Source organism: Varanus komodoensis, unplaced genomic scaffold (genome assembly GCF_004798865.1).
Source record: "Varanus komodoensis strain SLA01 unplaced genomic scaffold, ASM479886v1 scaffold27, whole genome shotgun sequence".
Taxonomy (NCBI): domain Eukaryota; kingdom Metazoa; phylum Chordata; class Lepidosauria; order Squamata; family Varanidae; genus Varanus; species Varanus komodoensis.
Window position 1 is genome coordinate 12,638,919 of NW_025335701.1, and position 22,561 is coordinate 12,661,479.

At 44.6% G+C, this 22,561-nt stretch overlaps 1 protein-coding gene across 4 annotated transcripts in view; it reads right to left on the bottom strand.

The window, feature by feature from the left end:
- TMTC1 (transmembrane O-mannosyltransferase targeting cadherins 1) overlaps positions 1 to 22,561 on the bottom strand; it is a 182,237-nt gene that overhangs the window by 50,053 nt on the left and 109,623 nt on the right. For 3 of the 4 annotated variants that reach the window (XM_044434083.1, XM_044434082.1, XM_044434085.1), the window contains 2 exons: positions 10,652 to 10,816; positions 7,300 to 7,413 (listed from right to left, as the gene is read on the bottom strand). The exons of the other annotated variant lie outside the window; for it this stretch is intronic. In XM_044434083.1, the coding sequence (XP_044290018.1) occupies positions 7,300 to 7,413; positions 10,652 to 10,816 (279 nt within the window). The remainder of the gene's footprint in view (positions 1 to 7,299; positions 7,414 to 10,651; positions 10,817 to 22,561) is intronic. 4 annotated transcript variants of the gene reach the window in all.

A 22,561-nucleotide genomic window follows, 5' to 3' on the forward strand; every position in this document is an offset into this window, starting at 1 on the left:
TCCGAGCCTTTGGATTAAAAGGATCCAGAGACTTCTACAAAGATAAAGCACTCTCCCGTGTTTTGTTGCGGCTTCAAGGAATTGTGAGTCAGACCGTATTGTCTTTAGTCCTGGTGTTCAATCTGTCAGTGTTGTTTTCTTGACTGCTTCTGCTTGCCTGTTTAATCTGGGCCAGATCTTAGGATCTGCATGGCACATTCCTAAGAAATGCCACATGGCAAGTCCAACATGAACAAAGGAGCTTTGAAGTTGCGTTTTGTGTATTATGATGGTCCCCACCCCCCCGCCCCCGCCATGCTCTTGGTAAGCTTCTTCTGAAAGTGATAAGATTCCAAGGCCTTTTGTGATTTCACATAGGATGGCCAAAAGGGTAGGGTGGAAAAGAGATCCAAATCCCAATGAGTGGGTCAGAAATAGCTTTTCGGATGCCAGCCTATATGCTTACAACAAAAGAAGCTGGACTTTCTTTTTACAGTTTTACAGAATATGTTGTTGTAAGGCAATTTTCTCTGAGCTGAAGCCACCCCAAAGTTAAGACTACAATTCCCAGAATCCCCCAGCCAACCCAGCCAGCATCTTCCTTTAACAAGCAAAGAATCCCACCTGAGTGCCAGAAGCCACCCAGCCTAGAGGAAGAACCCAAGATCTGTGCGCTGCTGCCTCACATGATAAGCCTCCACAGTTACAGGCTGGATGGTTTAGGCTCTTCATTGACTCTGGCTTAAGGGTGGCCACTGGCTTGGCATGATATGAGATGCAACACTGCAAGGGCAACAAGAGTTAGAGATGGTTTCTGATTTGTGCCTGCTGGCTTCTGGCCTTAGGACCTGATTCCTGGCTCTCACAACTATCTACCAATGGGCCAGCATAGATACCCCTCATTTTGAGCAACCACTTTCATTTGGAAACACCTTACTGGAAAGTCAATACCGAGCTAGGGAGAAGAGCATTTTGTTCTCTCAAAAGAACAAGTGATTTTTTTACTGTGATTCTTTAAAGTAAGACCTTTATTCTCAATTTCTACTTACAAGGAAAAAAGAGGTCTGTCTGTCTGTCTGTCTGTCTGTCTTTTCCTTTGGGTTAAGTAAAACCCCTGACAAACTACAAGTTGTGCCTAGATACCCAAAAACACATTATGTTCATTCTGCTGCAGACAAGAACAAGTAACGGGTCAGAAAGCAAGATGAAAGTATTCTTTAAAAGCTGAAACAATATCAAATGGCTGGAGCAACTCCCCTATGAGTTGAGGTTACATTTCGGCTCCTTAGCTTAGGAAAAAAGGCAAGTAAGAGGGTTATGGTAGAGGTATATAAAATTATGCATGGTGTAGAAGGCCATAAGAAGAAAGACAACAGTGAAACATTTTCCTTTCTCTTGCCTAATACTGGAATCCAAGATCATCCCAAGAAGTTGGGTGGTGGGAGATTCAGGAATGATAAAAGGAAGTATTTCTTCACACGGCACATCCTTAAACTGTGGGATTCTCTTCCACAAGATGTTGCAATTGCCACCATTTTAGAAATATAGAAACAGAGCAAGTCAGAAGGGATCTCCTGGGGATCTAGTCTGCCCCTCGGTTCCAGATGGCTCCGCTCAGGACATGCCTACCATGTACAGCTTTAAAGGGGATTTGAACAAATTTCTGGAGGATAAGGCCATCAGTGGCTAACTGGCTAGCAGTAGCTCTCCATCATCCATCTGTCCATCCATCCGAGAGAGAGAATCTGCTTGCCACAGGGCTGCTCCCTCTTGCCAGTTCTGTGTTTCTACCTTCAGTATGAGAAGCGGTATGGCCCTCTATCAATTCCTAAAGAGCTTTCCATAGGTATCTGTCTGGCCCCTCTGGAGAGAGAATACTGGACTAGTTAGGCTTTCGGTATGATCCAGGCGAGCTCTACTTATATTCCTTCAAAAAGTATGCATAAACCACTTTGGCTATCTTCTGATTGTGGAAAACAAGACTTGTGGAAACCATGGATGTCTCTAACTTGGTAGATGGGCAGGAATAGAGTTAGTTACTGGGGTCTCTACTCAGAAGTATTGCACGGATGCCTGATAAAATTCTGAACGGACAAGACTAGCTTACTCAGAAACATCTCTGATTCTCGTTCAACTTCAACTCTTGTCTCAGCAGGGGGCCTGCAGGAACTTGCAAGCAGTCAGTCAGATGGGCAGCTGTTTTGCCTGAGGAGACAAGCCTGGAACAATCTGTGCGAGGCCAGTTGGGCCTCTGCAGGCTCCCAGGAACAACTGCTTGGGCCAGTCTCGTAAAGTGGCACAGTACTCCTCCCTGGCCACTGCCTGGTTGGCACTGCAGCCCAGCAAATATCAAGCCAGTCTGTGTGAGAGCTAGCCTGGAGCACAAGGAGTAAGGCCCTGAAGCGCCACTGCCAGATTCCTCCATTCAAATATCATTTCTAGTGCAGGAGTAGGCAATTCAAGGTCCCCCGGATGTTTTGGCCTACAAAACATACTCCCTCACCATTGGCTTTGCTAGCTAGGCCTGATGGGAGCTGCAGTCCAAAACAGCAGGTATGAGTATAGGTTGCTCTAGTGTCAGGCTCCCTGTTCTGAATCATGGACATCAAGTGGACTCACGGATCCTGTGTGCTATTTCAAGCAAGAGATGAATAAATAATACATTTATTGTGTTTCTATACTGCCTAGTAGCTGAAGCCCCCTGAGCTGTTTAGAACAATACTCAAAATGCACTAAAATTCAGATAATAATTTAAAAATTCACTCTAAAATTTAAAACCCATTTCAAGCAACTGTAGCAGCTAGCGAAGGTTAAAACAGCAAGACCTGCTAAGCCACTGAGATAAACACCCCATATACTATTTAGACCTATTAAATGCCCCATCACAAAAGATGCTCTTAACCTGGCACCAAAAGGATGGTGAAGCTGATGCTAGCCCAGCCTCAGTGCCACAAGCTCCAGGTTCCATTGCTGACATCACCAGGTAGGACAAGGAAAGACCTCTGCCTGAACGTACAAGACCCACTGCTACTCAGGGTCAACAATGCAGGGTCAAATGGATCAAGGGCAGGCTGTTTCCCAGATTCCCAATCTATTCCTTGGTAGCAGTTCCTTCCCTAAAATGTGGAATGACTGGCTTCACTCTTGGCATTACAAGCTGACTTTTGTCTGCTAGCCAACTGGCAAGAGCGGCTCACATCCTGGCTAGTTACAACCATCTTCCAGCAGGAACCTGTGTTTACTTTGCCACATAGCTGCTAGAGTTATGAAGGTAGCACATGAAAGCAGGCGGCCCACAGCTTAATTTCAAGTTGCCAAGCAACCGCACATCCACCAGCAGAGCACGTGCAGTGACCAGCAACTCACAAGGCCCCAAGCACCGAGCAGGATTGTGTTCACAGCGCTCCGTAAACAAGATTGTCGCGGGCCACACATCTAATGATGCTTAATTAATACTCCTGCCAAATCAATTCTAAAAACAGCCTCCTTCTTAATTAGAGCCCTGCCAAGTGGAAGACAGTGCCACCGCTATCTTGGTGCTTGCTGAGTTTGGGAGGTGGAAGCAGGGAAAGAAATGGTCAAGGCAAACCTCCGACAGCAATTACTGTGTGTTTGGACTAATTCACAAGCAGATGGCGGCACTTACGTGCCAGTGAAGGAGGACTGTATGTTACTGTCAGCAGGATGAATACAGCGAGTGTGTCATGCAGGGACTAGCTTTTAATCGGGAAACCTGAGCCAAAGAACTTCCCCAGTTAGAGTTATTCTTTTTGACTATTTGTGCAGCGCCATCAGCATGGAGGCTGGCTTATTAAATTATGGAAGCAAAACAGACAGATAGCTGCCCTCTGGACAACACAAACACATTTTGTTGCCCATGGTGGAACAGCGCGGGCCCCTAGCACACACCATCCATCACGATGCCGTACTCGTCAAGGTCTTTTGGCAATTGAGGTAGAACATTCCTGTCCCCGCCACTCTTACAGCGGAAAAGGAACAGGAAGGGGCAAAGGAGGCAAGAGCAAGGGCGGGGGAAAGTGCACAAGTGCCTTTTCAAGCTTGGTTACAGCCCTCTATTGCCATCATATCATTTTTGCCTCAAGGTGACACGCTCCAGGCCAGAGCTGGGAAGGAAGATGAAGGGCACCATCCTAGGCAAGCTAAGACAGAAAAAAGGCCAACCATTTCCAGCATGCCCAAGCCAGCAAAGTTTGCGGAGCATCCTAGGAGTTGTCAACCTTATTTTATGTTTAAACTTGCACAGAATTGCCAAGCAGAAATGGTGGCTTTACAGAGAAGAGATCTGAAGGAAGGAAGTACATTCTTAGAGAGGCAACTGGCACTTGCAGCCAAAAAGAACGAGAACCTGCATTTAAGGAAGCAGAAGACTTTGAGTCAACAGAAGATGGTGGAGCTGGAGAAATGGAAAATCACTGGCAGAGGCATGACAAGAGAAGAGAGCAATTGGGTCAAGAGAGCAACTGGGCCAATGCCACTGCACTCTGAGAAGTTCTCAGGGCTACATTCCAGGGGAGAAAGCCCTGGTATTTTCCCAGATGGAGCCATTGTTTGCTACAGAAGTCTTGTGTATTCTCTCAGTTCTGCTCTATACCACAGCACCTCCTTGTGTTATGCAGCAAAATACACAGGAATATAAAGAAAGGCAGAGAGGAAAAAACCCGGAAAATACCCCATGTGAGGAAGCTCTAATCTACTCACAAAGAAGACAGAAGATGCTTCAGTAAAGCACCAGGTACATCATTTAGAGAAGCCCCAGATGGACTTTCACGACATCTCCTGTGCTGCTCTTACACTGATAGTCACCCAGTCTCTGAGGCTGCTGTTTGGTTTAAAAAAATGAAGTGCTGGGAAACAGCTCACCTGTCTCTAGTCGGACTCATAGTATTACCTGGTAATGACTCTCCTTGGAAATGGAGCATTTGTAAATTCAGAATTGCAGGCACATTGCCAAGACAGTGCATTTAAACATAGGCATCTGGGGATGTATGTGTATAAATTTTGAACTTACAGGCAGTTTGCAAAGATGCTTCAACAAGACGCTGTATTTAAATGCAAATGTCCTCTGAGGGAATGTATATGTGGTGTTACCAGTTCCAGAAAACCTACAGAATTGCTGTTTTCTCTTTTGGGGAATTAATTTACCAAAAATCCAATTTGGTAATGAGAAAGATTCAACCAACCAGTCCAATGTCTATGTAAATCTAAAAGTATGCAGAGGTGGCGGTGGTGGGGATAAATATTGATGCAGAAAGGTTTTTCAGAGGATATTCACTGCTGTTGCCCTCAGGCCTCCTGTTTGAGGCAAATTACTCCTTCCTGTATAATTTACAATTTGAAGTGATCCCTACAAAAAGCACTAAAGCTCAGACCTGGACATGGGCTGCTGGCACTTGCATTCATGAGGGAGTGAATTCCACTGACTTCAGTAGAAAGCAGTTCTGAGTAGGCCTGTTTAGAATTGCTCCGTCCCGTCTAGGCATTTCAAAATCCACAATCAGGCAATAGTTTGGGGGAAGATTTTCTTAAATACCGTCACTGATCCCTTTGTTCTATGTGCAACTGTTACGAGGGCTTTCAGACGACAACAGCTTCTCTAGCACCAGGAAGGCCAAAAAGAGAAAGCTAAGCAGGAAGACCCTCAAGGAAGAGGGATGCTGCAGCATGAAGCTCCCAAAGAGGGGGTGGAGTGCCTGGGCTGGGAGCGCTTGCATCCAGGTGTGTGTGGCCATACCCCCTGATGTCAGGCGCTGCCCCTTAGGCCATGTGGTCTGCAAAAGGGCCTTCTCTGCAGTGGCGCCCAGACTATGGAATACGCTCCCCAGAGAGGTCCACCTGGTGCCGACTCTACTCTTTCTGGTGCCAGGTAAAGACCTTTTTATTTAACCACCATCGTAAAAATTAATATCATTACTTTTAATAATATTAATTTTGTACAGTCACATTTTCCTTTTCTTCTTATTTATTTATTTATTTATTTAGGAAAAAGATATATTGTTGATTTTGTTCTATTGTTGACTGTTTTAATGGTATTTATATTATTATATTGTTAATTATATAGTTATTTTTATCTTCTGTAAGCCGTCCTGAGGCTTGTTGCAAAGGACAGCATAGAAATGTTTAAATTAAACTAAACTAAACTAAACTAAATTAATTAAAAAGGCTGTGGAGGAGGGCAGGGAGATTATCCATTCTGTACTCTTGAAATACGTCCTGCATGCCCGCTTTAGAGCTTCAGCGGCTGGTTTTGCATAGCATTCACTGCTCCACATGTACCAATCAATTAGTCCATTTGATTTAGGAGCACGGTCTAGGAACCTGTGCCCCTCTAAATGCTGCTTAGCACTGATTCCCATAATACCAAATCAGCACAGGCAACTGCCAGGAATAATGGGAAATGTAGTCCAGTAACCTTGGCAGGGTCATCGTTTCCCTACATCTGCAGTAAGACAAACAGTACAGCTCTCAAGCGGCTTTCAGGGATCACACACAATTTTTTCTGAAAGTATCCTATGGAGATCTTTCACAGCTGAACTTGCCAAGAGCAAAGTGGAAAAGGCTCTGATTAAACTATGTAAGATTGTAGACCTTTACAAGTGATTGTGCCTGGTGTTACATAATACATGCCTCTGTATATTTTCTTCTAAGTGTGTTTTCCTTAACAAATAATATACTGGTTTAAGAACCTGGAAATTTGGCTTTGGAAAGTTATTGGATTTCAGATGCCTGGGAGCTGGGACCAGTATAGGAATGAGCCGTCAGTCCTGCTAGGCCAGAAACAGGCCCCAAACAAGCAAGATCACATTCCAGAGCAGCCACAGAGTGGAGTGGGACCTTCACAGGCAATGCTTTTGCCCAAGGAAGAAATGACTCAGACTGAAGAGCGAGCACCAACGCTATGGCTTTGGGGGCCTGCTTGCCTTTGGGTGAGGCTGGCACTGCGGACTAGCCGGGTACCCTGGGGCTGCTCAGTCAGCAAGGCCTACGGGGGAAGTGAAGCACTGGTGAGCCTTGGTTAAAGCTATTTCCTGGTACGACTTGGTTAACACATCTGTTCATCACATCTGTGAAGCATGCAGACCGAGTCTATGTATTTATTAATAAGACATCACTTAATATAATAAAATCTCTAAGTGGTTTATAATTTTAATTTCCCAGTGCATGTGGAGAATTGGGGGAAATCCACCATATAATAAGATTTATGCAAACACCTTTCAAGGTGACATCTTCCTCAGCATCAGTCCACATTTACCGTAAGAGAACAGTTATGGATGAATGCTAGGGAGATTTCCAAGAACTTACTCAAGTGCTGTTTTGTAGTGGTAAATGGCTTCACGATTCCGACCTTGGTCCTTCAAAAAATTGGCATAGTTGTAGTGCACCTTGGCATTATGGGGCAGAGTTTGGACTCCTGACCTGTAAAGGAGAAACCACACAGGAACCGCAACGTCAACAGTTCTGCTTTGTATTACTGAGTTTGTGCTTGTTCACTTGACCCAGAAAGCATCAAGCAGGCAAGAAGCCTGTTGGAAAATGAGAATGCAGAAGGTTCCTAGTAGGAACAAGATGTACTCTTGTAACCACTGTGTCCTCACACGTGGTAGGTCCCTCACTTGGAACCCAACCGCCAGGCTGAAATCCTTCTATACATACATCACAGAAACCACTCCAAGAAGAGGTCAAGAAGGAAGCAGGTCTCCTGGAGGGGCTGTTCCAGCTCTGGCCACATTCAGCTCTATCCATGGGGTTGGGGGTAGGGAGGGTTGAGTGAGCTTTAGAAGACAAAGTTGCCCCAGGGATCAGCAACTAGTTGGGCATACTTGTTTTCTGTATCCAAAGGAGCTGTGGGCAGTGAGTGATGATGGAAAGGACAGCAGCTCTGGGATTCCAGCTGACATGAAAAGTAAATGTAGATGTCACTTTGCCCACAGGGGAGGAAAGACTCCCTAAAAGTACTTTAATTCATGAGTAAATGCACTGGTTTTAGACAGCTCTGCCTTCACTTTCCCTGTCATAACAGGTGTGTTCTGTTGTGTGCACAATCAGGTCTCCTGCACAGAAAGGCTTCCCCCTTGTTCCATCACTGGGGATTTCTCTGAGCATACACTTGTTGAGCTGCTTGTTTACTGGAATAAACAAGGAAGCCTCTGTGCACAGGAACACTGTGTGAACTGCACACTGGTGCATGGGATTCACAATGGAAGTAAAGGCAGAAAAGCAGGATAATCCTTTGTTTAAAGTTCTGTGATAAATGGTGTGATAAAGTTTGGTATTCACACAGTAATTTCTTAAAATAATCGGATGAGCAGATGTAAACTGAAAAATAACATAAGATGTTTATCCCTGTGAATTCTGCAGAGTGATCCTGCAAAATCCTACATATTGGCTCTTCTCGGATCTCAGAATCATCATGTGAGACCTGATCCTAAGGAATCAAAATCAGTGTAATGCAAATGAGATTTCTGAAGACTGGTGCCTGATCCATGATGGACATCATTTCCTAATTAGAAAAGGAAACAATAAATAACTGTACCCCAGCAGAGCGGGGAAAGGTGGAGAACAAATAACAAGGCAACAAAATGCTTTTTCCATTTTTACTTCCTTCTGCCTTCCAACTCAGAGTTTCCACGCATGTCTGCCCAGCATGAATTCCTAAACTCTAATATTGTTGCTTCAGAAAATACATAGCAATTGAACTAGCTGGCAGGAAAAAAACCAGGAAAAAAGAAAGAGAGATCTACTATGTTTGAGAACAATGTCTCAGTGCAATTTCCTTCCTAATTGACTACTATTATGTTTTTCAGACTACTTTCCAACAGTGTGCTGGCAAAATTGTGCCGATGTAAAATAAGGCTGATGAAGATGTTTTCATCTTTCAGGACACAGGTTGGGGTGCCAAGCAGAGAATCCACAGTACTCGCACTGAACTACAATTTCCAGGGGTGAGAAAAGCTATGACAGTAAAGCCCATGAAACCTGGATGGCATTGGAGAGACATGGGTTCACATAACACAACCAGCCACTCTGCATGGAAAGCTATGCAGTGAGGCTTATAAGTGATGCTGTCTTCAAAGAGCCTGACAGATGGTTAGACACACTGGGGTTCGGCTGCCCCCTCCCTTCGCAGTCTTGCTAGCATCCCAGGGGATGCTGCAGGGCACTCAAGTTCTCCCTCGTCCACCAGGGAGCAGTGGCAGCAAAAGCCACTGACATGCCACACCCTGGCTCACAAGGAGACCTCACAAACTGGGGTGAATGATCTCCCTCCACCTGGGTTTTGTCCTGTGCCACCACTAAATGAAGGGGCTGGCAGGAGCTTAGCTAAAGGACAACCTTGACTGTCTGGGAGGACTTGTGATTCAGCCCTACGACGCTGCTACCATCAGCCAGGTGGGCTGGCTACTGTAGTGGGTGATAGTGGGAGCCTCTTCTCCACTGGGGCTGCCATCCCAAAGCAGCTGGCTGGGGCAGCAGGAACGAGCAGCTACCTCCAGTCAGCCATGCCCACAGCTGGCTGGGCTACTCCCTGTCCTGTCCCCACCATCCCTGCCAGATGTTTCGGGGAAGATGAGATAGCTCTAGATGGCAATGTGCATAATCAGCTAGAACTACCAATACGAACTGCCCCCACAAACCCACAACAGGAAGCAGGAGCACAACTGGCAGGAAGGGACTGGACTGGCAGCACAGGATTTGCCGCAGCTGCCTTGCTTGCAAGCAAGATGGGGGCAGCAATTTCAGAGCCTCTGATAGCTCCCCCAAGTGCTGGCTGGGCACTCTGAGAGCAGCCCTCAACTGTGCTCAGCAGGCAGCCACTTGACAAGAGCAGCAGGCCTTTTTGCCAACTAGACTTGTAGTGGTTTGGTTTAACTAGGGTTTGCCGTGTTATCCAGACACAACAGCCACAAGGGGTGGCTAACAAACCCTGCAACGATCAGGATGGTTTATAAGCCAAGAAGCTGAGCTTATACGCCATCCTGAATAACTGCTGGCTGGAATGTGTGACACAATAGCCCCCTGCTCCATTGCTTATAAGCCAAGGAGGTTGTCGTGCTATACGAATCCAGTCCATGAAAGGTAGCATGAATGGGTTTTTCCTTATCTTGTGAAACATCAGCAGCACTAATACACTTTTCCATCATGATAACTTGTTTGCTGTGCAACCCCCTGTTAAACTGACTTCCACTGATCTTTCACAGGCATCCCTGCTTGGAAATAATTCTGTTTGCAATGCACAAAACCAAGGCGGGCTGCATGCACCCTCACTGGATGTTCTGCAGAGTTAACATGCAAGCTGCAAAGCAGCAAAAGGGCTCTTTTTTGTGGGGGAGAGAATAATTCCTAGTCAGCACATTTGGCTCAAGTAGCAGATTTCTTGATTAAGACGACATGATTTTTAGACAGGGTAGTCTTAAAGAGTGCGTTTTAAAGGTTTCATATGCCTCTCTGTGGAGACACACTGTCTACCAATCCATTCTCTCCTTGTTCCCCACTATAGGCTTACAGATACAGAGGTCGACATAGCCCATTTTCCAAATAATATATATTCCAGATAAGGTATAAAATATATTTTGTGCAGTCTATGTCAGTGCTGGAGTACCCATACAAAACCAGCATGCCTCCCCACTACCCCAATCCCCCCGATCAGTCCTACCTGAAAAGGGACTCCCTTGACAACCAGATTTCATTCTGCTTCACTGTTTTCCAAGAAAATAGCAGCAGCAGCAAAGCTGAGGTGGTCACTGCAGTGAATCTCCATTTATTTAGCCATGTGCAAAGCTTGTTTAAGCCATGGACCAAGAGGATGCAGTAGCCCATGCTGAAAAAGCAAACAGGATGGGGAAAGATAGTTTCTGTGTTACACTTTGCACACCATGGCCATGGTTCTTTCTGAGAGATGAGCATAACAAGCAAGAAGACAGCTCTTTTGCATGGATCATGTTCAGATGATTGTATCTCAGTTTCATAAGCTAAGATATGAATGAGCCTTTTGAATATGAATAATCAGGCCCTTGACTGTTCTTTCATTAACTTTGACAGCTAGGACAGGGCAAGACGTGGCACAGGAGTATTAAACAGCACGATGAGCTAATTCTGAAGAAGACGTGACCAAAGAGGCTGAGGAGCAGCAGGTCCATGTGATAATATTTAGCTCTGCCCTGAAAGAAGGCAAGAGTCGGGACAATCATATCTTGGCTTCAACAGCTGAATGAGTTATGATCAAGCTTTTGTCTACACATGACGCAGTAAACAAACCAGAAGGTCTTCAGTTAACCTCAGCTTCCTATTTCCTTCTGAAGCAGGAAAATATGGTTAACAGCCAGGATATTTAAACCAACTTCAAACCACGGTTTACTATCCTAATCTTATTATTCAATACATAAAATGTGATTAAAGCCATATCCGCTAAGGGCATTTGGATGAGTTAGGTGACAGCTACTTCCTCACATCCATCCATCCATCCATCCATCCATCCATCCATCCTTCACTCTCTAGCCAAAGCTTTTAGAGTGATAAACATAATAAAAGCAATTAAAATAAACACATTAAAGTGATTGTCTTAAAATAGCAGCTGACAAATGAATGCATACTCAGAGCTGGCAAGAAGGGCAAGCGCTGACTGGGAACCTGCCAAGGGCCCATTCTCCAGCATGGAGGAAGCCCACGGGCAAGAGCCCCCTGGGCCCACTCCTCCTCACCACTGTCCAGTGCCTCTCTGGCTTTAGCCCAGGCAACAGTGGTGGTGCGGAGGGGCAGGGGCAGCCCCCTGCCTCCTTGCTTCTGGGCTCTCTGCCTGCCAAGCAGGCAAGGAGCATCAGTGAGGAGGAAGAGGAAGAGAAGCTGCAACCGGTGACAGCGGTGGTGGGAAGGCTGACTCCCTGAGGGAGGGCGCCCACTGCCATCTTCCAGGTGACTTCCAGAATCTGGAACTGGCAGTGGCTACCTATGCACACAGACACCACTTTGGACAGCGTAACATTTCCACTTCCTGACACAGTTTGGAAATGGGGCTCAGCGTGTATGTCACCCCAGATCAAACAGTGCCTCAGAATATTGTTCAAAGATGCCACATTTTGCCCTCAGCAGAGAGATTTTAAACCTGGAGGAAGCAAGGAACCTTTTTATAGTCAGGGAGCTCGGCACTGCCTCTCAAACTGGCCAAACAGTCAGACTTCAGCCCCTTCCAATCAGCTATTTTTCCAGATTCATGTCACCTTTACAACAAGGCTTCCCACAGTTATTAGGAAACACATTTCCTACAAGGAGCTCATTGTGGTATCTGTGGGCACTTCTTGTTTCATCCAAACAAGTGTCTGCGGTAAGTTCAGCTGAGTAAAGAACTTCCCAAAAGCTGCCTTGCCAGCCTCACGGCCTTGCAGGGAATCAAGCCCAGTTCTTTCAGCTCCACGCTGAGAGCTCCATCTGCAAACGCCATCAGACTTCCTCTATCTGGCACCTTCCAGTGCGTCAGATGCAGTCCCCGCCATCCCCAGCCAGACCAGGAAACCTGGGAGTTACAGTTCAACCAGGGCTCCTATCAAGGACAGATGTGACTGGGCAAAACTTGGAAATTTGATGGGAGTTGTAGTCCAACTCATCTGAAGGGTACTGCCCTGGGAAGGCTGTCCTAAAGTTTGATTCACTGTTGCACCAGATTCTTGTTCAAATGGTTTACTGTCCCTCCCCCATGGAAATACCACAGTTAAAACAGCAGCAGCAACAATAACATATTAACTGGCTTTGGGCACAATCCTATGCATGTTTAGGCAGAGAAAAGTCCTACAACTCCCAGCATGCCCCATGACCCAGCAGGCACTACCATTATTTATGAACTTTTTAATGTACTGCCATTTTAATCCGAGTAGTTTGTGCAAATTGTAATCTTGTGCAAATTTTGTGTAATCTTAGCTTTTTAATGTAAATTGCTTTGAATTTGTTAAGAGATGGTGTATATAAGATTTTAAATAATTGAACTTGCAATTATCTAAATTCGGCAAGTCAATATTACCTTAGGAAACAATGTGCTCATAATGCTCTTAGGAAATTAAAAAAGTTACACTGAACCTCTGGGCTTAGTTTTTTTTAATTACGATGAAACTGTTCTTTTATAAGATATTAATGTGCAGCTGTAAGTTATTATACAAGAGCATTGTCTGCAAATCTGTCCAAACACTGAACCTGTCTTGCATACGGCCAAAATGTTATCTCATCAACTTCCCAAGTCCTGTATGCTATTAGTAAACAGCCTATACATAACACACCACAAGATAATTCGTTTTTATTCTCTAAAGTTCCTTGGTTTTTCTTCCAGTGCGTTCATTTTACTGCAATGACATTTCATTGTTTTGCACTTATAATCTTGACTCTGTGAAATCAAAAGCTTTTAAAAACTTTTTTTGGTTTCTCTTCAGACATTAACAGGCAAACAAGCAAATATTTGACTCTGGATAAGAAAAACCTCAAAGCAAGGATACTTCTTATGCACTGGAGCTTGCAATGTTCTATGTGTTTGGAACTCTAAAGGAAGAGGAACTAATTAATACTAATGGAAAATTTGCATTATTTCCTCCTTTTTCTTAAATAGGAAAACTGCTTCCCACACGCCTCTTGCGGGGCACTTTTCTCCATGCAATTACTCCCGAACCTGCTTGTGCATAAGGCCACATAGTAGTTGACTGAGCAAATTACAGGTATGCTCAGCAGTTTTTATGCAAACATGCCCCTTCCGCCAGTCACATATCATGTCCCTTCACACCATCATCATAGACACAGAGATGCTCAGAAGGCAAGAAATTTCCATGATGGCATTATTTGTTGTAGCTGGAATTATAGGTCAGTGACTTCATCCTGGCTCTCCTTGTAACCCTGTGCCCATGATTTGTGGATCTGAAGCCCACAATCCTACCTGTGACTGAAGGGAAGAGTACCCTGCACTTTTAGAACTCAGTGGCAGAGAAGCCCCAGGCTCACTCCCGCCTTTTCTGGTTTTGAGACAGCAGGGCTCAGAAAGACTACATTGGCTTTCTGCCAATTACAAGAGATAACTATGGATTCGCACAAAATAAATAAACTACCACAGTGTGATCTGCTCTTGCTCAGGGTTCCAGATAGTCAATCAGTCCTTTTCCAAAATATCTCTTTCCATTTCCAAAATGAACTAAGAATTCTGTAGCCACCAGACATTGAGCAGTTTTGGGGTTTATTATTATTTTATTTCTCCCAATATTGTTCTCTGGTTGATAGAGCTAAATCACAAATATTTCTTACGAAATAGCAATAGAATAACACTAATCAAACAGCATGTAATAAAACAAGGATGAAACTAACAATATGGAATTAGAACCATGCAGCGTATCATAATACCAAAGCAAAACCAGCGGCAAAAATAAGCCAGTACAAAGAACTGAAAGCACTAAATCGCTTCCTCGGGTTCTTAAAATTCCTTCCTTAGGCATTTTCTCCTCCTAGTTCTTTTGGTACTTCCCCAAATGTTTGGCTTCTCCCAGACCTGCTGTTAGCTTCTTATTTTGCCTGAACAGTGCCATTTTGATTACACAAGGATTGGCATTACTAAAATCAAAATTACTTATTGGCATAGAGCACAGGTGTGCAACCATCCACCCCAGGTTGTACATGGCCTGCAAAGGCTGTCCATCCAGGAGCAAAGGTCTGAGCTGTTTCTATGGACCACACCTATTCCCCCTTCCACTCCCCCAGCCTGGAAGCTATCGGGGCTCTGAGCCAAGAAGCACAAAGGAATCTTCTTGTTATCCCCAATTACAGATCAGAGACAACAATGGGATTCCTCTAGGTGGATTGGGCTGGACTCAGACTACAATTCACTTTGCATTTGTAAAAAAAACTATTCCCTTGATGTCATTCAAGCCTAGACAGGGAGTCATCTACTCCTATATCTCCTTACAATCACCTTCCCTTGTTGCATAGGATAGTTGGATTTGGTCAAAGATAACTTTGTACATTCCTGCACAAGTTCTTGTCTATGTACATACACCTTAAGGGAGCACTCTCGTGCATGATTACGATATTACGAAAAAGTCCCACAATCCCCAGCTTTTTTGTAAGCATGCATCAAACAGCACTTGAAGTCTTCCAAGTGCCACAGTTCTCCCATTAGAGAGCCAGTGGGGTGTAGTGGTTAAGAGCGCAGCTCTGGGACTCAGGCAATCTGGATTCTAATCTGGGTTCTAGTCACTGGGTGACTTCAGGCCAATCACAGTCTCTCATCCCAACCTACCTCACAGGGTTGTTGTAAGGATAAAACTGGGGGGAGGAAAAAAATTATGTAAGCTGCCTTGAGTTGCTTGAGTAAAAAAAAAAAGGTGGGATACAAATACAATTAATTACTGCAGCAACCAAATCATATAGGGCCCTTTACTCAGCTTCATCTCAATGGACCATGAGCAATCACAGGTGTGGTGAGGAAAGGGGGACCTGGCCAGCAAGGTGCATATCTGAACTGATCCCCTGAGTAAGGAAAAGAGGCAGAGCTCGTACCAACTCAAATTCTTCTGGGATGCACAGGGCACCTCCACCAAAACCCAGCTGCACCTTATACTTCTGATTTGGCACAGGTAGCTCTGGAAAAGGCAAGCACCTTTGATAACTCTGTAAAAAAGGAAAGAAAGGCAGCTACTCGGTCAATCCAGTCTGCTACCACCCTGCCACTCTATGCCTGGACAAAAGCAAAAGTTCTCTAAGCAAGTGGATTGGGAGAATTGGATACACTGAATGGGTGCCTTTAATTCCTGCAAAGATCAAGGATGCACAGCACTTTTTCCCAGCAGGAAAGGCCAAAATGCTTTGGACTTGTTGGTGTAGAAATGACTCTGCCAACTTGGGGGCAGGGGTGGGATATGAGAGGTTTACATAATTATGAATAGCATGGGAGATTGGATTCTCCCCCTCCCGCCCTTTCATAATACCAGACTTCAGGGTCATCTAATTAAGTTGACTGGCAGCAGGTTCAAGAAGGATAAAAGAAGCAACTTCTTATACCTTACAAAAAATAGCTTAGGGCAATTCACTACTTCAAGACTGCTGAGGCAGCACAAAAATATACTGTGTTAAAGAGGGATCAAACCTCAGGGGCGGGAGACAGGCTTTGCATGCTGAAGGTATCAGAGAAACCCCTGGTATCCTGCATTAAAAAGATTCATGTAGCAGGGAATTTTTCTGCCTGAAACTCCAGACTCACTGCCAGTCAAAGTAGACAACACAGTACTGAATGGACAGTCTAACATGATATATTGCAGATTTCTATATTTCTGTAACACTGTATAGCTGGGTGCAGCCATCTCTTCTGGCTCTAATTTGGATTCTTCAGCTTTACATATTTAAAAAAAAAAATCCTGGGAATTCAGCTTCAAACTGAAGGTCTGCTCACCGGTACCATTACTTGGATTCAGAAGAGCACCCTGGAGCTCCAACTTGTACTTAAGTTCCTGAGCAAGTTACTTTTCTTTTAGATGCACCATTTCTTACAGTAAACGAGTCTTCTTTAACCAGCCAAGGGCACTATGATACTCATTTTATAAACTGGCAAGACCTCACCCCCATGCCAAGTCAGAACACTTGCGATACTCAAAATCCCAAGTGTGCCCACCAACATTAAAGATCCCTGCCTTGTTGCCTTACAGATATTTTGGACTGCAACTCCTATGAGCACCAGCTAGTATAGATGGTGATCATGAATTGTGGAGATTGTAGCTGAAAACATTTCAGGAACACCACTTTGTCCACCTATGCCTCATAGTGACTAAACGACCCAGTTATCTGGAAATCACTGTCAGTTGCAAAAAGAATAAGCTGCAGTAAGATTAGCTGCAGGAGCAAATAACCATGATTGCAATTAGCCTCTGCATGATCCAGTCAGTTGTGAATCTTTATCATTCTAATGCAAGAGACACTTAGAAACAGGCCTAACTCTCAGTGGAATTGATGGGAATTTAAGGGTGTGACCTGGGCTGACTAGTGCCCCTTCAATTTAATAGCATATGCTGCAGAAAAAAGGCACTAAATCAAGAGTATGACTCCAGGATCAAATTCCAGTCATCTACCAATAACATCTCCATTTAGTTTCAATGGACAATTCAGTTTACTCCTCTGTGACTGTTGCCAGGGCTACTTTTCTTAGTATGAGTGCTTATCCACAGAAAGCACACAGTTTATAATGTACTGTACATACTGCACTGCATTTGATTTCAGTTACAGGAAAAACAAAGGAAAATATAGGTGTTTTGACCTGTTTATAGTAGTACCAGTAAATCAGCCTGAACATTTAGATATTCAGGTCTTCTGGGCAGACCAACACAGCAACTAAATTAAATAAATTTGGATGAGGAAGTAAATGACACAGCAAACAGGAATTTGTAATAAGAAGTGAAAAAGAAAGAGGTATACTCTGGAAGCAAGTGAATAATAATTAGATATTCTCTTCCAATGGTTAGGGAAAAAGAGAGCTCTGTTTTTTGTGATTTTAAGAGGTCACAACCTCATGAAATTGCAAATCCATTCTCACATCCTCATCAGGTTATGAATTTTAATTGCTACCAAACAAAATGCTATTACCAGAACTGAAGGAAGATGCCTACAAAATCCATTTTACATCTTTGCAGCTTTTTGAAAAACTTCCTAATTTAAAAAAGCATGAGAGCATTTTTTTGGCTTGATACATTGTAAGCAATTTCCTGCTTTAAAGGGGAAAGGATTAATACCAAGATGTACTTTTAAAAAGTAATAAATATACACAAAATTTGCCACCTTGGAACATGCAACACTGACAGGAAAGATCATGGATTACAAGCTGACTTGTAAGCCAACCCGGCTTACAACCAGTTGCACAACACAGTAAGCCATGGCGGGTTAGCATCTCATGTGAACCCAGCATCCTTTCTGAGGGGTGGACTATAGATGTCGCTATTTTCCATTGGTGTGGTTGGAGGTGGCCTTTTTGTTCTTCACTCTCCTCTGAACATCTGGTGGTCAAGGCGGTTGTATGCTAAGAATATTTTATAATATATATTGTTTAATGCTGGGGACAATAGATAGCAAAAGAAGAAGGGGACGGCAGAGGATGAGATGGCTAGATGGAGTCACTGAAGCAGTTGGTGTGAGCGTAAGTGGACTCTGGGGGATAGTGGAGGACAGGAAAGCCTGGAGGAATGTTGTCCATGGGGTCACGATGGGTCGGACACGACTTCACAACTAACAACAACAACATATATTGTTTATTTTATTTATGTTTCGATTTATAACCTGCCTTTTTCCTACAAAGGTCTCAAGGCAGCTTACATCTCCGCCTCCATCTTATCCCCACAACAACAACCCTGTGAGGTAGGCTGGGCTGAGAGCTTGTGACTGGCCCAAAGTCACCCAGTTGGCTCCATGGCTGAGCGGGGACTACAACCCAGATCCTCTGAGTCCCAGTCCCATGCTCTTAACCACTACACCACACTGGCTCTCCTTATTGTTGGCTCAGTTGTCTTTGCAGACCTGGCCAAGTCCATTGATAGTGTTGGGGATTCTGCAGGAGTGGATACTGCCAGGCCATACAGGGAATGAAACGAACGTTTCTTTTTGGGGTGTTGCCAGTGCGTGCTTTGGGGCAGTTGACATGTGTTCTGTAAATCCTTGAAGAGGACAAATTCACAGTCCTTGCCTATTAACTGATTTTTTAAAAAACAAATTTAAAGTCCAATGCCAAACATGATCAGTATCAGTAGCAACTCAGTATCAGTGCGTTTTTCAAAAACTTGGCCTGTTTCTTTAGTGCCACATAAACTCGCTTCCTTAGTACAACACAAGTGAGCAGATATTGGGCAGGCGTCCTGCCAGCCAGCCCAGGACCCACCTCACCACCCCATCTGCTGTCTTGCTGTGAAAGGACAAAGGCAAGGCTCCACGCAGACCCACAGGAGAACATGCAAAGGGGGCTGTTTCTCCCCTTTTGCATTAAACGAGTTCCCTCTGCTCTTGCCATTTCCCAAGGAGCTATTGATACAGACCAAATGGCAAAATCCACAGGACAGTAGCAACCTAGCCGCCCAGGAAGACCTCAGCAGTTATAGGCAGCCTATAAATACATGTATAAACTTCTCGGCACCTCACCAGAACTCTAGGTATTCTTCACAGAAGAGGGGGAATAGAAGGGCTGTCCTCCCTACCATCCTTTCTTCAGGCTTGGTTTTTTCTTTGGGGGGGGGGGAGGTGCCACTGTGCCCTTGACTTAGCCATATTTGGGAAACTTGGGCCAGTCCTAAGCCACATGAGGAGCCCCCCCCATCCCAAATCCCCAGTTTAAAAAAATGAAAACTTTAAAAAAAATTGGCAGCAGCTACAACATTTCAACCTGGCATGGACACTGATCTAAGGGTTTTTTTTTTTTTTTTTCTTAAGTCTAGCTGCAGCCAGGGTAAAATAGCTCATTGTGACTAGAAATGTCTCAGTGCTCCTGCTGTGTCTCCTGGGATACTGCAGGAAAAACGAGGAGGTGTCGGAGGGAAGAGGGGGTTAGAGGATACACACAACCCTCCTACAACCTGCTCAATCATCTGCCAGGCACAAGGGAGTTTCACTTGCACTACATGGGAAAAATTCCTGCGGGGTTACTGTGCCCTGAAAGCTTCACTTGCTGTGTCATACCTGGGGAGCGCTTTCTCCCAAATACCTTGGGAAAACTGGCAAAGTGCCCCATAAGCATCTGGCTCCTACATAAGTCTATTTATGAAAGCAGCACAGATTCCCTGTTCGCTGTGAAACTCAAACAGGATTATAGCTACAGGCAGCATCGTATTCACAGCAAAATTCTTACCCAGCCCTGCTGGCAAGATCAAATTCTGCAGCATGAAGATCATGCCCCTAGAAACAGACCAACAATCCCTCAGCACCGTTGTCTGGGATTGCGAGGGATGCGAGAGAGCCTAGAACCAGGACCTCCAATAGCCCAACACTGCTCAGCAGGGTAAGCTCCGTGGGCAAAAGTGCCAGTGAGAAAGGCTTCCCAACCTGGAGCCCCTCATGTGTGGTACAGCTCCCATTTTGTCCATCTGGCTGGAGGTTGCAGTCTAGCATATCTAATGGGTGTTAACCTGTGGAAGGCTGATCAAGGCTGTGTTACCAGTCAGCCTGAAGATCCTCAGCTGACCCGCACTCTGAACCAACTACGCACTCGAAAGCCCAGTCTCAGAATGAACTTAGGCTGAACACGTTGTCACAGGAAACAACTGCAGAACAAATCCCTGTTACCTCACCTTTGTATCTGCTTTGGAATTTCACCACCAATGGGAATATGATTGTTCTATATTCTCAGCCTCTGATCCACCAGATCTTTGTTTTTTCTGGACCTATAGCCTGCCCTGGACCCTCCTGCTGCCAGTCTCTGGACCCAGCAGAAACCTAACCAGGATATCTGTAATATGACCCCTCCAACTCCATCCTAACCAAGTCAAACAACCAGAGACAATATCATTGCTGACTGTAACAAAACCAGGTAAGAGGTCTAAAGAAATCACTAGTGTTATGCTTTCTCCCACAACCTTACTTCTCAGTGTAGATTAGCCTTCCCCAGACTGATGCTTTGGACTGCAATCCCCACTATTCCTGACCATTAACTGTGCTAGCTGGGGCTGATGGGAGCTGATGTCCAAAACATCTGGAGGATACCAGCATGGGGAAAACTAGTATGAGTAAGCTACCATGGTGACGAAGGGTGCAATTATGCAGAAATAAGCTTAAGCTACCAAACTTGGAGGATAACATTCATCCAATGCAGAGCTGAAGGAGTGGAAGAGAGTATCTTCACTTCCGCAATCCGCATTTTCACTAGACAGCCATTTTTGGCTATTTAGCCATGGTGTCTTGGAGAAAAGGGACAAAAACTGGAGTATCTTCAGGATATATTGTATCCTGGCCAAGTCATCAAAATGACCCTTTCTGCCCATTGCCAAAATCACTTTCTTAACCTGGAGAGCAGCTTACAGAGTTTTTTCCATGCCAGCAGTGAAAGGGCAGGAGCAGGAGGGATTGGAGCTCCGTGTCATGCTGTCTGACCTTGGAATTAGGAATCCAAACTATCCTGTGGCCCCTCAGACAATGCCCAGGGATCCTAGGATCATTCCCTCAGGCAGGTTTCATTTTTAAACCATTCTGAAGTAAGGATCTATGATAATTTTGCTGTTTCAAAAACATCCAGAAATGCCCCAAATGTGAGCATGATCATGATAGCTTTTTTGAGAAAATGGTACCTGCCTGAGCTTGCAATTAAAAAGATTTGTACTTTTTTAAAAAAATGTGTACTTCAAAATGTGGAAGTCAAAGGACCCATTTTAAAAGACTCTATTTTATACTTTCATCAATGAAAGAGGGCATACACATGTGGGTGTAAACCTGGAAAATGTACATTTTTCCTGGTTGAAAATGTATACTTTTCCTTTTCAGAAAAAAATCCACATACACAAGAGAGAAAGAGCACTGAGGTAGGAAGGGTGGGGGGGAGAAGCTTGAGCAGCATTTTTTCCATCTGTCTTGTAGTGTAATTGAGGCTGAGAAAGATCCAAGTTTTCCCAAGCTAGAGCCCCTCCAGGTGTTTCCCTAACCGCTGGCTAAGGCTGATGGGAGCGGCAGACCTGAACATCTGGGGGCTCCCAGTTTAGGGGAAGCTATTTGAGATAATTGCTTTTATAAAGAAGCTCCTGAAATCCTACTACCGGTGTTCATTTGATCAGCTTCCCAGAAAGGTAGATAGGAAGCTGGCCAGTATGACCTAGATCCAGTGAATCCAAAAATGACTTCTGTATCAGATGTCTCAAACTGCAAAGGCGTAGAAAACATTATCTTGGGAAGAGAAGTATTACTTACAGCCAGGACCAGTCCAACTGGCTTAATCTAGCCAGATATAGTCAGCCTGAAAGGACAAGGGTCAAGTGTGCAAGTGGTCAGGCAGACATGCAAGGACTGGAATCAACTGGAGTTCATCCAAGTATTTAATAGTACATTACATGCATTGATTATTCTTATGGTAACGCTAAGTACAGTCCATTAGATCTAACATTTCTCTTCAAGCTTTATTCTTGCTGGAGTAATTAATAAAGCTAGGAGACTTGGGTTGAGATTCCTGCTTTGCCATGATCCTGGGTCAATTGCTGTGGAGCCCCTTGTAAGGGGGGATGTTCATTACCCACACCAGGTGTGGACATTAAAGCTGCAATAAAGGGCTTTAAAGGAACAATGGCCTCAATACAGGCCACAGAAGGTTTCATGGCCAACTCCTCCTCTCCTTGCTCTACTGATGGTTCATGGCTCATAGCTGTGTTTTGTCCTCCTCATGATTAGATCCTACCTCCCAAGTAACTATAACCTCTTGAAAAGAGCCCTGGCAATGAAGTTTTCTTGAAGCCAAACAAGCACCTACATTTCATATTTAATTTCTGGCATTTCTAAGTTTCCCTCTGGCTCCACTGCTGCTTTTGTTCTGTAGTTCTGGGAAATACAGGAGGGCTGTCTACAACTGAAGCAGGGCTTAGGATAGGACCAATAGAGTTCTAGG